General features: G+C 42.1%; 1 protein-coding gene and 1 non-coding gene across 2 annotated transcripts in view; one reads left to right on the top strand and one right to left on the bottom strand.

Annotated features, from left to right (window-relative positions):
* The first annotated feature begins 1,844 nt into the window (after window positions 1–1,844).
* LOC138243727 (U7 small nuclear RNA) lies at window positions 1,845–1,902 on the top strand. The gene has a single exon (XR_011192345.1). It is a non-coding gene; the product is annotated as a U7 small nuclear RNA (small nuclear RNA).
* A 5,165-nt stretch (window positions 1,903–7,067) lies between these two features.
* The window catches only part of LOC138242764 (zinc finger protein 271-like), a 1,399,044-nt gene continuing 1,391,870 nt past the window's right edge, over window positions 7,068–14,241 (bottom strand). The window contains exon 2 of the mRNA XM_069198320.1: window positions 7,068–9,259. Coding sequence (XP_069054421.1) covers window positions 7,923–9,259 — 1,337 coding nt within the window. The 3' untranslated portion in view covers window positions 7,068–7,922. The remainder of the gene's footprint in view (window positions 9,260–14,241) is intronic.

The raw sequence follows: 14,241 nt of genomic DNA, 5'->3' as shown, positions 1-14,241 counted from the left end.
TAACGGGGGAGGAGCCTTCAATTCAGCCCGGGAACGGGACCTGAAGGAGAGGCTCCGCAAACTCAATCAGGTCCGAGGAGCCCAGAAAAAGAGGGTGATCCAAGGCCTGAGACGGGGAGATGGAGAGGAAGTGCTGGACGAGAGCGACAAGGTAGAAGCGGCCACCGCTTTCTACACGGAGCTCTTTTCAGAAAAGCAGACGGAGGTGGAGGCAGGCGATGCTTTTCTGGAGGAGCTGAAGGCACGAGTACCTGAGGAGGTGAGGGAGGACTTGGAGGGTCCGATCGCGGCCGAGGAGCTGAAGGCGGCGCTCTTGTCCATGGAGAATGGCAAGGTGCCAGGGCCGGACGGAATCCCCAAGGAATTCTACACCTGCTTCTGGGACACCCTGGCGGCAGATCTGGTGGAAGTGGCGCAGGAGATCTTCCGCCGGGTGAAACTCGGAGACACCATGAGGGAGGGCATCATCTCCCTGCTCTTCAAGAGCCCTTAGCAGAGACGGTGTGACGGGACCCTGGAGATACCGGGAGGCGTGGGGGAAACCCAGAAGATCTCCCAGTACGCCGACGACACGACGCTGTTCCTGAGGTCGGACAGGGGGTTGAGGAGGGCCCTGCAGGTCATGGAGCAATACTCCAGAGCCTTGGGGTCGAAACTCAACTGCCGAAAGAGCAAACTGAAGTTCTTCGGGCCCTGGAAGTACAGGACGACGGCGCCGGAGGGTCTCGTGCTCTGCACGGAGCCCCTCAAAATACTGGGGGTTTCCTTCCAGAGCCAGGACAACGAGACCAACAACTAGACCAAGAGGATCGCCAAGGTGAACGCGAAGCTGGGTCTGTGGAAAACGCGGTCGCTGTCCTACACAGGGAAAGTGATGGTGTTGAAAGCAGACATCCTGCCGGCTTTGGTTTACCTGGCGGTGGTGTACACGCTGCCGGCCAGACTCAGACGAGCGCTGCAAGGGATGATCTTCGGCTTCGTCTGGGGCGGCAAGTATTAGTACATCACGGATGTGTCAGCCGGTCGAGGAAGGGGGTCGAGATGTCCCACATTTCCCCATGAAACTCGACTGCATCTTCTACTGCAACCTCTGTCGGGCGCTGCGGGAGCCCATCGGACCTCAGGAGGAGGACAAAGCGCCTAGTCGCCAAATGGGGTTTCCCCACGGCGAGGGAGCGCTGGAAAGGACTTTGGGCCCTATACAGGGATTAAAGGACAATAGCAAGTGCTAGGTTTGGAGGGACTCTGTTAATTGCGCAAATTCGCCCCCACTTGCAAAGATTGATAACGGACAATCAATCTCCGTTCCGCCGTTGTTTTTTATTACATGGAGTGTTAATATGTGTGAGATGTTCCTTTTGAGATGTTTTTTTTTGCGGAATAAAGTATATTTTGTAGAACAAAAAAAATCTTATGACAAGGTTTACAAGTTATCTGTTGAACTACATTCTAATAGGTGTGGTCACATTCCAGGTCATTTGTTTACGTTTTTGTTTCTGGAGCAACTGTTAGATGAAATGTGCTAATATGTAACCTAACTCCAGTGTGAATAACTAGAAGAGGGGAGCAGCTCCATTCCAGACCAAGGGAGCTTTGAGATTGGCTGGGCCAGATCTCTCATTTGCATATCTGATTTGGAAATACAACACTAAACCCCCTTCTTGCATGGATTTAACTTGCACTCAAGAGTCCCCTACTGTGTATTGCTACTTATTTTTTATGATAAGTGGTGATTACCAGTTGATAGGTTTTATTTGTTGAATTATAAATGTTTCTGTATTATCACCCTGAATGGCCTGTACTCACGGTTTGGTAGGGTATGTGTTTTCATTTCTTTGACCAAATGGAATTTTTGCTCTTTTAGTATTTGTCTAGAAGGCTTTCTGAAGTCAGGAAGCCCATTTATTTGGTGAAAAAAGATTCTGTATTAATATTAATATTTCTCATATAACATAAATAGGGTCTTCTATGAATAAAAAGATCTTGCACTTGGACATCTTAATAAAGCTGTGTGCTTCCATACAATCGAGCAGTTTTGATTCCTAATATTTGACCTTAGGTGTGGGAATGGGTCTTTTTTGCCATTTGATTTCCAATTGATCAGCACAGTATAGAAAATAGACCCATAAAGCAACCTCAGCAGTGACAAATGTGCAAAAAGTGATCACTTGTTTTCGCCCGCTTTCAAACTGAAACCCTTTGGTGTGTTAAGAGAATGTGATAACCACTGCACTGCGCAAGGTGGGAATGGGTGACTTGCAGAGAGTGTTGAACTTCAAGAAACGACTTCTCTCAGGAATATATTTCCACATTCTGAAGAGGAGATTTTCTCCATTTCTGTAGTCTGACTTCCTCTTTTGCTAGAGAGCTGTAGAATGTGGAGTCACCTGGGAGCAGTGTGTAGATAACAGGTTTGTTACTGCCGGATGATCACAGTAAATTAATACAGCAGAATAAACACACTGTGAGTATTTGAAGGGAATTAACAATCTTTTACGTCTCGCCATGTTCAATGCTGCTGTCATTTCTGTAATATTGTGATTATCACGTTCATCACACATGTGCAAGATCCCCTGTTTGAAATTGGGCAGAAACAGGTGTCTTTTTATCTTCTCACATTTTGCACTCCCGCCAGTGTTTTATGGATCTTGTTTTGTTTTATTGCAAGAATTCGAATTTCCTGTGTCATTCATGATCACATCAAACAGCCAGCAGATCATGTCACCTTTCACATAGTCACTCTTCTGCTTCCTAAATTTCCTAGAGACAGGTCTTTTCAGCAGAACTGACAAACGTGGCAAAGCAACCTGATAAGACCAGGTCCTAGAAGTCACTACTCAGTCAGTTACTACTGCCAAAATGCAAGCCCTTCCTCCAGCCTGAAGACGTTGATCCTACATTACTCATGAAGAAGATGTATCTACCAAACCTCAGAGAGCTGAGCTGGATCACTACCCTTCTGAATGACATTGCAGTAACACTCTACCACTCCTCTTCGTGCACTCATGCTGGAACTTTGGGAGGCTACTGCAGACAGCAGAGGTTGGATCATACACAGAGGTTGAAATAGCTCAGCTGAGAAAGCCTTAGACTGATGCTCTAAAGGTCCCTGGTTCAATCTGGGGTTTTGGCATTTTGTTTCGTTGCGCCATTTGTTCCTCTCTGCAATGCCCTGTGTCCAAAGTCACACTTCCCTTTCTCAGCCTGAATCCCAAACTAGAGTCTTTGTGTCCTTGAGTCCCTCTTTTACCAACACTGATGAAGTACAGAAATAACTTAACATGTTTTGCACTCCTTATGGTGTTTTATGGTGGGACCTGTATTTCTCTATGAATTTCCTTAGTGACAGCCCATTTGTTTTCAATATATTTCTGGTGACGTTATTACAGCCGTCTCCCCTGGTGGCTTGTTTTCATATCCCACTTCTGACAATGACTTTTCTTATGTCACTTTGATGGGAGTACAATTGGAAAAAAAAACTAAAATGTGTGTAGTTGTTTCCATATCAAACCTGTCTTCCATTTTATACAGTATTCCACAGGAGTGAATCAATTCCTTGTTTAATTTTGCAAATGACCCTACTGTCAAAAAAACAAAATTCCCATGTAGCCAAGGAGTTGCTGAAAACCAACTTCACTTTGATGTTTTGTGTTGTTATAACTAATTCATCTCCTTTAAAAAAAATAGATTTCTGTAGAAGAAAGGTGTCTCACACTACAGTTTAAATTGTAAACAGGTCATAGAAAAAGCTCCTTAGCTCCCTGTCGGGAATCAAACCCCACTCTCCTGTATGACAGGCAGGGATTCTCACCATGGTTAAATTGCAACCGTAATAATATTGACAACGTTAATAAATGCATATATAATTGAAATTGAAAACACATCTAACACAGCATCTTTTCTGGTTATATACCACAATGCATTGCTGATATTTGTTGTTTGCCATTTAGGTTAAATACTGTCAGGTTTTTCTCAGCAATCGTCTTTTGATGCGTAAGTATAAATAATGATAATACTATTTGAATACATACAGGTCTTAATATTATTTTGATTAAAAAAGGAACAAGTTATAGGTTTATTCCATGCTGAAAAAAAGAAGAAAGAGAACACAATGTTTCGGCCGTGGAGCCTTCTTCAGGTGTGAGAGAGACAGGGCAGTAGGCAAAGGTAAAGTAGCGGGAGAACAAAGGTTGGGAGGGAGGAGGAGTGAGAGGCGGGAGCAGGGGACAGAAAGAGAGGCCAATCAAGAGGTGTGAAGTCAGAATGGGTGCAGAGAGGTGTGAAATGAAACTTCCAATGAATGGAGAAAATTTAAAAGAACAGTAGTCTGTCGTTAAGGGAAGGGAGAATGTGTGATCCTAGCTGCAGAATAATTTTAGTTTCGGTGGTCTTTCTGATGTATGAGTTCGGAAAACCGTCTTTGAGAACACAGACGGAGAGATTAGAGTGGTCGTGGCCGTCAGAGGTGAAATGAGAAACAATGGGCTTGGAGAGATCTTTAATCTTCACAGCCCTGACGTGTTCTCTGAAGCGGTCTCCGAGTCTCCTTCCTGTTTCTCCAATGTAGATGGCTGGGCATTTACTGCAAGAGATACAGTAAATAAGGTTGCTGGAGGTACAAGATGCTGTCTGGGTGATCCGGAATTGTCCTGAGGGGCCTTGAATGAGTGTGGTGGTGGCTGTGTACTTGCAAGTGATACAGCGAGCTCTGTTGCAACGGAAAGTGCCTGGTGTGGATGGTTGTTGAGGGCGGTCAAGGGAGCTGTGAACAAGGAGGTTACGCAGATTAGGTGGTCGGCGGATATGAGATGATAGGGCGATCAGAAAAGAGGGCCCCAATGGAGGGATCATTCTGTAGGATGGAAAAGTTGTGGTTAATGGTCCTGGGGATAGGAAGTGTGTTAGGGTGGTAAGGAAGCACGAAAGGAATGCGGTTGTTACGGCGAGAGTTCCTGATCAGGTTGATGGTCCGGGGGGTGTTTTTGGCTCGGGCAAGGGCCCTGTCAATCACACTGCTGGGGTATTCTCTGTTGATGAAAAATGAGTACATTTCGAGGGCTTCGAGTGGACAGTTGGTAGACAAGTGGATGTCTATGGGGGTAGTTGATAGACAAGTGGATGTCTAGAAACGGAAGAGTGGTGGAAGATATGTTAACCGTATATTTGAGGGACGGGTGGAAGTTGGTGAAATGGTGCAGGAAGAACTCAAGCTGATCATTGGAGCATGTGGCGGCACCAACGCAGTCATCAATATATCGTTTATAGAAGTCAGGGACATAGCCAGTGTAGGAAGCGAAGAAGCGTTCTTCTACCCAGCCGACAAAAATGTTGGCATAGCTGGGTCCCATTCTGGTGCCAATGGCAACTCCACTGACCTTTTAGTAATAAAGATTATTGAAAGAGAATGCGTTCAGTGTGAGGACCAATTCTGCAAGGCGTACCAGGGTGTGGGTGGGTGGATCAAGCACTGTGCGTTTGTCCAGCGTGTGCTTGAGGGCTGTAAGGCCATCATTATGGGGAATGACGGTGTACAGAGATGTGATGTCCATGGTAAAAATGTGGCATTCGGTACCCTGAAATTGGAAATCATTGAAAAGTTGGAGCGCGTGGTTGGTGTCTTTGATGTACGAGGGAAGATCTTCAACCAGCGGTCTCATGAGGCTGTCGAGAAAGGCTGAGATGTAAGTAGTTGGACAGTTACATGCTGATACGATGGGCCGTCCAGGGGTGTCCGGTTTGTGGATTTTGGGGAGGAGGTAAAATTGAGATACCTGTGGATGTTCCATGATGAGCCGGTTCGCCTCCTGGGAGAGCTCGTTACCGCTGATAAGAAGGGAAATGGTGGATACCACTTCCTTTTGGTAGTCAGTGGTAGGGTCCTGTTGGAGAGGGAGGTAGGCAGAAGTGTCAGTTAGTGTCAGTTAGTTGTTTAGGCTTCAAAGACATACAGATCCTTATGCCACACCACAACAGCACCTCCTTTGTCTGCTGGTTTGATGACGATATCATCCCTGTTGCGGAGAGACTGGAGCGCCTGATTTTCTCCTTGGGTGAGGTTAGACCTATGTTTACTGGGTATAGAGAGTGCCTTGGGAGATTGATTAGTGCATTGGTTGATGAAATAATCAACTGGTGGAAAACGGCCAGAGGAGGGAGTCCAACAGCTCTGTTTGGGATTAATGTTGTTAATGACATCAATAACCGGGTTGTTATCAGCTGCCTGTGAAGAGGAATTGTCAGCAAAATGTGCTCTGAGACGGATCCTGCGGTAAAAGCGGTTAAGGTCGACATTGGTCTGGGGGATGTCCAGCTTCCTTGGAACTGGTACAAAACTGAGCCCTTTGCTGAGGAGGGATCGCTCATCCTAATGTAATTGCTCATATAATCGCTCATCCTAACATGTAAATCTTTATACATGTTATTATACACATAAAGTAAACTGCATGACTAGAACCAATTCTGTTCTAATCAACCATAAGTAAGAGTAATTATAGTCAACATTTAGTTGACTAGACTAAATCAAAAGTGGGTGACTACAAAGTAACTAATAGACATTTTAGGAACAAGTACAGGTTTGTTCCATGCTGAAAAGAGAAGAAAACACAAAGTGTCAGCTGAGGAACCTTTAACAGATGTCACATGCTGACGCAGTTACCTACTTCAACTAATAGACATTTCAGTTGACTTGACTAAGACTATGATTAAATCAAAAACTAAAGTGGTGACTAAAGCGGTGTATTTTTAAGTCACCTGACTGGATAAAACCCTTTCCACACTGACTGCAGCTGGAAGGTCCCTCTCTGGTGTATATCTGTGGGTGGAAAGTTGCTGGTTCAAATCCCACAGCTGGCAGAGAAATCCTATGCTGGTAGGCCCCTGAGCAAGGGCCTTAACCACAACTACACCAGAGATGCTGACCCCTAGCTTCTCTTCCTATCTGTGGGCCTCATAGTGAGAGTGTTGTGAGAAGACAAAATCCTAATGTGAGAAAGTGATCTTATCTTATGCGCTGGTGGTGTCTTAAGGTGATTCAGTCACTAAAACTCTTCCCACGCTGACTGCAACAATTTATTTTCAAAGTTTATTTATCAAATGCACAACAACAGAGCATGCAGCAGTAGTTGCTGGCAATGAAATGTCTTTTCTGCAAGCTCACAAAAATCACAAGAATCACAGAAATCACAAAAACACAAAAATCACAAAATTGAGATTATGAAAATAAGGTTACATAATAACAGATGTAATAGAAATTTAATAAAACTCAATATGAGTAGAGCTGCTATGTGTCCATGGTGTATGCAATATATACAAGTAGTGCAGTTATGCTGAATACAGTGAAAACTGTGTGTCCATGTAGCCATTACAGGTGATTTGCTAAAGGAGCTGGAGGTTGGCTATTTAGCAGTCTGATTGCCTGGAGGTAGAAGCTGTTCCGTAGTCTGTTGGACTTGGACCGAATACTTTGGTACCGTTAACCGGATGGTAGGAGGGAAAATAGTTTGTGACTGCGATGACTGCGGTCCTTGAGAACGGACCTGGCCTTCTTCAGACATCTAACTGAGTAGATATCCTGGATGTTTTGTAGCTCACAGCCGGTGATGAGCTGTGCTGACTTCACCACCCTCTGCAGTACTTTGTGATCCCGGGCGGAGCAGTTCCCATACCAGGCAGTGATGCAACCAGTCAGGATGCTCTCAATAGTGCACCTGTAGACGTTGGCCTGGATATGTGATGGCATGCCAAACCTCTTTAGCCTACGGAGAAAGAATAGGCGCTGCCGTGCTGTTTTGACCATGGTTTTAGTGTGGTGGGTCCAGGTTAAGTCCTCTGAGATGTTAACTCCCAGGATCTTGAAACTGCTGACCCTCTCCACTGCAGTTCCACTGATGTAGATAGGTGTGTGATCTCCTCCCTAGTGTTTTCTATTGCCTCTCTCCTGTGTGAATGCGCTGATGGGCTCTTAAGTTACTTGAAAGACTAAAACATTTCCCACACTGACTGCAGCTGAACGGTCTCTCTCCTGTGTGAACAAGCTGGTGCCTTTTTAAGTCATGTGATTGACTAAAACTCTTCCCACACTGACTGCAGCTGAATGGTTTCTCTCCTGTGTGAGTGCGCTGGTGGGCTCTTAAGTTACTTGATTTACTAAAACTCTTCCCACACTGACTGCAGCTGAACAGTCTCTCTCCAGTGTGAGTGCGATTGTGGGCTAATAAGGCACTTGAGACTCTAAAACTCTTCCCACACTGACTGCAACTGAATGGTCTCTCTCCTGTGTGAATACGCTGGTGTCTTTTTAAGTAGTGTGACTGACTAAAATGCTTCCCACACTGACAGCAGCTGAATAATTTATCTCCTGTGTGAATGCCCTGGTGGACTATTAAGGTTCTTGACTGACTAAAACTCTTCCCACACTGACTGCAGCTGAATGGTCTCTCTCCTGTGTGAATGCGCTGGTGGACTATTAAGGCACTTGAGTCTCTAAAACTCTTCTCACACTGATTGCAGCTGAATGGTCTCTCTCCTGTGTGAATACCCTGGTGTCTTTTTAAGTTGTGTGACTGACTAAAACTCTTCCCACACTGACGGCAAGTGAAAGATTTCTCTCCTGAGCGAAGGTTTTTTGAAATTCTAGACTGACAAAAAGGCTGCTCATCCCTGTGTTGTAATGGCAGTTTGTCCACTCCATCTGAGCAAGGCTTTGAGTGATTCTTCCTCATTGTCTGATCATGCTGGGGTTTCTTATTCTGCAAATCCTTCATGGAATGATTTTGCTCTCTGTTCTGAAACTGAGATTTGTTTTCTCCATCGTGTCCTTCAGTGTGCAGCTCAGCAGTCTGAATCACCTGGGGCTCCTTCTTCAGCTCTGCGGGGTCAATCAACTGGGGCTCCATGTCCTTATCTGTAAGATTAAACTCACTCAGTTCTTCTTTGAGCTCTTGTACAGAGACACAGTAAAGTTCATTACAACCTTGTGACATATTGTTCGTGTCCTGATTATTAATCTTCTCTGTAAAAGCATCACATACTAAGAGTCCAGGTGTCCCACTCTCAGGCTCCGTCTTCATCATGGGCACAGAGTCCAGATCCTCCACACTCTGTCTGCTCTCTGTCTGCTGCTCACTGAGTGTCTCTTTCCCTTCTGCAGCAGTGATCTCTGTCTCCTGCATCAGACTGGAGCTCCACTCCTCCTCCTCACTGTGCTGCTGTTCAAGAGGAGCCCTTTCCCCAGCATCAGGGAGAACACTGGCCTCTGAGCCTGAAAACACAGGACAAGAAGACAAGACCTTTATTATAATAATAATAATAATAATAATAATAATAATAATAAACTTTATTATACAGATGCAGCCATTCAAAATGCACGGTACCAACGGGCACTCATGGTGCATTAGTCGGTAGTGAAAAGATTTAATCATTTAATCTCTTTACTGTGCACATTTTAATCCGCTTAGTATTGAATATTTATAGGAAATTTTACCGCTAAAGGGAAATTTTAGTAGCTGAGCATAAAAAGAAGAGGAGCAGAAGAAGGTATATAGATAGAAGGTCATAAATGATATTAATTTAGGAACATACAGTAGGCTAGTCAAACGTTCTGAGGTCAAATTCTTCCAGGACGACGGCATCGAATATTTTTGGCGCGCCCTCTCTTTAAAGCCCTTGCCAAATATGAAGACAGTACGTACAGTTATAATTCAAACTGAATTAAAAACTACACATCCCAGTTACCATGGTGGTGCATGTGATCATTGCGTTTAACCAATGAAACAGGGTGAAAAATCAGTCACATGAATTTGGGGCTGAGTTTCGAAAGCTTAATCTATCAGCAACAAAGCGAAATCTATACGATAGGCTACCTCAAACTGTCAGTTACATGACTGTGTACATCGCTTAAGCCACTCCTATTTGGCATTTTAGTTATGGAGGCAGGAAGACGCACCCCCTCTCCCCCTCCCTCTGGGTGCCTGACTTGTCGCCATCTTTAACCGTTCCGTTTCCGAATCACAGTAGGTACACGTACAAAAATTAGGTCATCCCAGATACAATACATATAGATTTTTGTGGTAAGAGGGAGCAAAACATCAGTATTTACCGCTAGTAATTAGTGTGAGATTTATAGTTGAAATCTGAGCCTAAATATAAAGTTAAAATCTCGACAAAGCAATGTAGGAAATACGCACACAGAAATACACAGAGAAAATAAATCCTTTCTGACATCTAAAATCAGTTTCGATCAAGGTCTCCAAAACGAACAAGAAAACATTTTCAGAGAGCAATTACGCTGTGTTTATTTAGAATAAGTGATTTATGAGCAATCTAATTTCTTATTCGTTTAAAACAGTGAAATGTCAGCTGCAAAAGATCGCACCAGAGACAGCACTATCTCTGCCACTCACAGATGTTCAGGAAAGGGTGAATCAAGTCATGTCAAGTACAATACTTCGATGATCAATAATAACAGTTGAAGGACAAGAAACAAAAGATAGTGAAAACTGAAGCTTTTTAAGGCTAAAACTAAAATTCGTCCTACAAATTAAGGCAAATATAAATTCAGGACGTTAAAGTGCTAGAGGTGTAAAAAATACAAAAATGCACAAGAGCAAAAAGTTTTAGAAATGGAGCAGGTGTTACTTTGAAATAAGCAAACAGAAAAAAGCCATGACTATACATAGTGCAGAAGAGGGATGCAGGAACACTTGCTTAGATATACAAAAAAATCACAAAAAGTGTATATTACAAAAGAACATGCAAACATGTTCATGAACATGTACGTCCATTTCCCTTTGGGATCAATAAAGTCTTATCCATCTCTACACATGAAACAGAGTGAGGAATCAGAAACTTAGCACGCATAAAAAATAGCAATTCTGTCAGTGAGATCCAAATGAATTAATAGCAAACATGGTTTCATGGAGGGCTTCACAGATAGTTGGGCATTCAGGTAGATTGCCAGGCGAAAGGATCTGTAAATATATTTTGTTAAAGCAAGTCAGTTTTTCGCAACACATAAAATACATTTTTCCAAGAAAGTTTAGCCTGTGTCACTAATGAAACCACTAGATAAAGACAAATATAGAAATCTAAAGATTTTTTTATTCAATGTTGGTAGCAGGATGAACTGTCAGGTTGAGCTAAGTGTATATTTTGTCGCATAGTTGCTGCAAGATATTAACAGTGAAAAAAGGTATTTAAAAATGAGTCATTTCAAGAAGAAAAATTTCAGAATAATTGTAAATCTAACAGGATAGAGAAAGCACAGAAAATAAGCAGTTAGATTGATCAGATTAGTATGAAAAGTCATTTAGCAAAGAGCGAATGAGAAGAGTGACAAAGCAATAAAGCAATACAGTAGATGTAAAAACAGTTATAAGGACCACAGATTACAAAGTAAATACATAAAAGAAAGACAAGCAGTTAGAAGTGCTACCACAATTAGAAAATGAAGCAGATACAGACACTAATTCTTCTGAAAAAGGTTTTGAGGTTAGATTTAAATGCACTCAGGGTAGGTGACTGATATCACTGGGGATACAAATCCAGAGCTCTGGGGTGCAGCTAGAGAAGGTCCTGTCACCCACAGAATGTAGATGTTCTTGAGGACAGCTAGAAGACCAGAGTCAGACGGACAAAGGTGGGGAGTAGACAGATAATAAGCCAGATAGGTACTGAATGAGGATGAGGATTTTGAAGTTGACTCGAAACCTGATAGGAAGCCAGTGCAAGGACAGGCGTAATGCATCCCGATCAGGATTCTCGCTGTCAAATTCTGAACATATTAAAGATGCATATTAAAGTGTGGATTTAATTTCCCCAGTGAACAGGATGTGCATTTATTAATTCTAGAAAGAAATGGCTTTCTTGATTTCTCTAGTTCCTAGTTCCTCTAGTTCCCTTTAAAATAAACTATTATTCCACCATGCAGAGTATTACATGGCCAGTATTTACATATGATATTTGTGATTTAAAGAAATTAACACATGCAGCTTTTGAGGGGTTAAGTGTTGGCTGAGTTATTGCAGGATATAAGACTAGAGATGTTGGTAGGAAAAAGATAATTTGAGGAAAGTTGAGGAATACACTGATAACAAGAACACAACCTGATGGGGTTAGGCATACTTTTGATGAAGATGATGAAGTTAACAGACTGTATGTTTACATAGATACTGAAATGAGGATTGTATTTTAGATTTTGTGTAGTTGCTAGCATTGAACTGTGTGTTGGATGCACATGAATTGAAGGAATGGACAAACATAGCTGATGCGGATCCACAGAGCCAGCATCTTAAGATTTGTTGAAATAACTAACTAGGTATGGCTATTGATGTGCAAGAGAGGTGGAAAGGCTGTTTCCTTAAGCCAGCCCTATAAAATAATTTAGCCTCAGTGAGATGCTGCCATCTCACAGTGGGTTTCTAACACTGTGTATAGTTCCATCCACACAGTGCCTTTACTTCCATCCATTTTCTAATCTCTTTATCCAGTACAGAGGATTTGGAGCCTATCCCAGTAAGCAACAGACACAAGGCAGAATACACCCTGGACATAGCGCAAGTCCATCACAGGACAGACAGACACAAACACACATAACCAGGGCCAGTTTTCCCATAAGCCAATTAACCTACCAGTATGTTTTGGAGTGCGAGAGGGAATCAATAAAATAAATACAGCTTTTTAGTATAGATTACACTTTCCTAAAATGTATTTAAAAAATAAAAATGATTACAATCTAATCTTCCCACGTTTGATCCCAAAATCCCAAGAAAAATAAATCTAAACGGGGAGAAAGCTATGCTGATAGTTTATTAAGATACTTAAAAGACAAAGATAACAATTTATGTTGCATTTGTCTGATTGTATCAAAAAGACATTTAATAAAACTGATAATTCTGGTCCCAAAGTCTGATTGCCTGACACACATTCGAAGAAGTCCTATATTTTCTAATATACGCACATCCCGGAATTTTGACTTCACTGTGTGATGAAGAAATTTTAAAGACTACTTCTTAGCGTAGATAAAAAAAGCTTGGATTCTCATGTACAGTATCTGATACACATATCTTTTTCTGTTGTCTTTGTTGATCTCTTGAGGATCCTTGTGATATTTTGAGCTCTTGATATAAAAGTGTCGCAGTTTAAATCATTTTCGTTGTTAGAAATTATGAAACGCTCTGTTAAAAGCAAGGGAGTTTTTATGTCTGTTATAGTAAAAGAAAATGCCCGACGAACTAGGGATTTGGCAGTTTTTCAGTGCTTGTACAATCGATGGAAATGTTCAAATAAATGTGCTAAAGAAATAAACCAAAAAAGTCATTTATTCCTTTATCATATTGTCTAGCTAATGTCCCATTCTTGTTAGTTAGATCAACGAAATGCTGTGGTGTTACTTTTTGTCGATGAAAAAATAAAAGTATTTTCATTTAAAATGACGGTTACAAATAATGTGGACCAGCGTAATACTTTGAGTTTACAGCTTATCCAAGGTCATTCATTAATACTATTAGTGATATCTTCGGTAAAGGCTTTGATGCATAAAATATTTCTGCATAATTAAAATATTTATGATAAAGGTTGTGTTGTGTACTTTTGCCCAACTGAACAATCTTGCATTCAAAAAATTTACTAACTTTTTAATGACTGATGATTAACATGCTGTAATACACAGTTTAAATTTAAAAGCTCAAATGCTGTACATGAGAGTTAACCTTTAATAGCTCCTCCTAGCAGTTTTACAAGGTGATTCCGGATACTTTCCGATATGACGTCATATGACACGTTACACTGCATCATACCGTGTTTTGATGCGACACGCCCACCATGTTGTACCATGGTGTACCTCACGCGTTTTGAATGGCTGCATCTGTATATAAAACCTTCAAAGGTGGCTGTATAGTATGTGAAAGGAAGATGCTTTGACAATATGCTGCACATATGGGTCCAATGTCAGGTCTGAGTTAAATATCATCCTCGGGTTTTCAATTTAGACTGAAGCTCAAGTACAGAACTATCTACGGATAGGTCTAGAGCATTGGTTTTACAAAGTTTGTGGGTGGTGCCAATAAGCATGACTCTAGTCTTGTCACAGTTAAGATGAAGGAAATTCTGAGTCACATAGGTTTTTTATGTCGGAGATGCAATTCGATAAAATAGAGAAAGCCACATCAGTGTCAGGTTTGGTATGGACGTCTAGGTGAAAATCATCAGCATAGAAATGACAGTTGAGGCCATGTGACCTTAAAA

The sequence above is a fragment of the Lepisosteus oculatus genome, chromosome 14 (assembly GCF_040954835.1).
Source record: "Lepisosteus oculatus isolate fLepOcu1 chromosome 14, fLepOcu1.hap2, whole genome shotgun sequence".
Lineage (NCBI taxonomy): Eukaryota > Metazoa > Chordata > Actinopteri > Semionotiformes > Lepisosteidae > Lepisosteus > Lepisosteus oculatus.
This window is presented reverse-complemented; position numbering and strand designations above follow the sequence as displayed.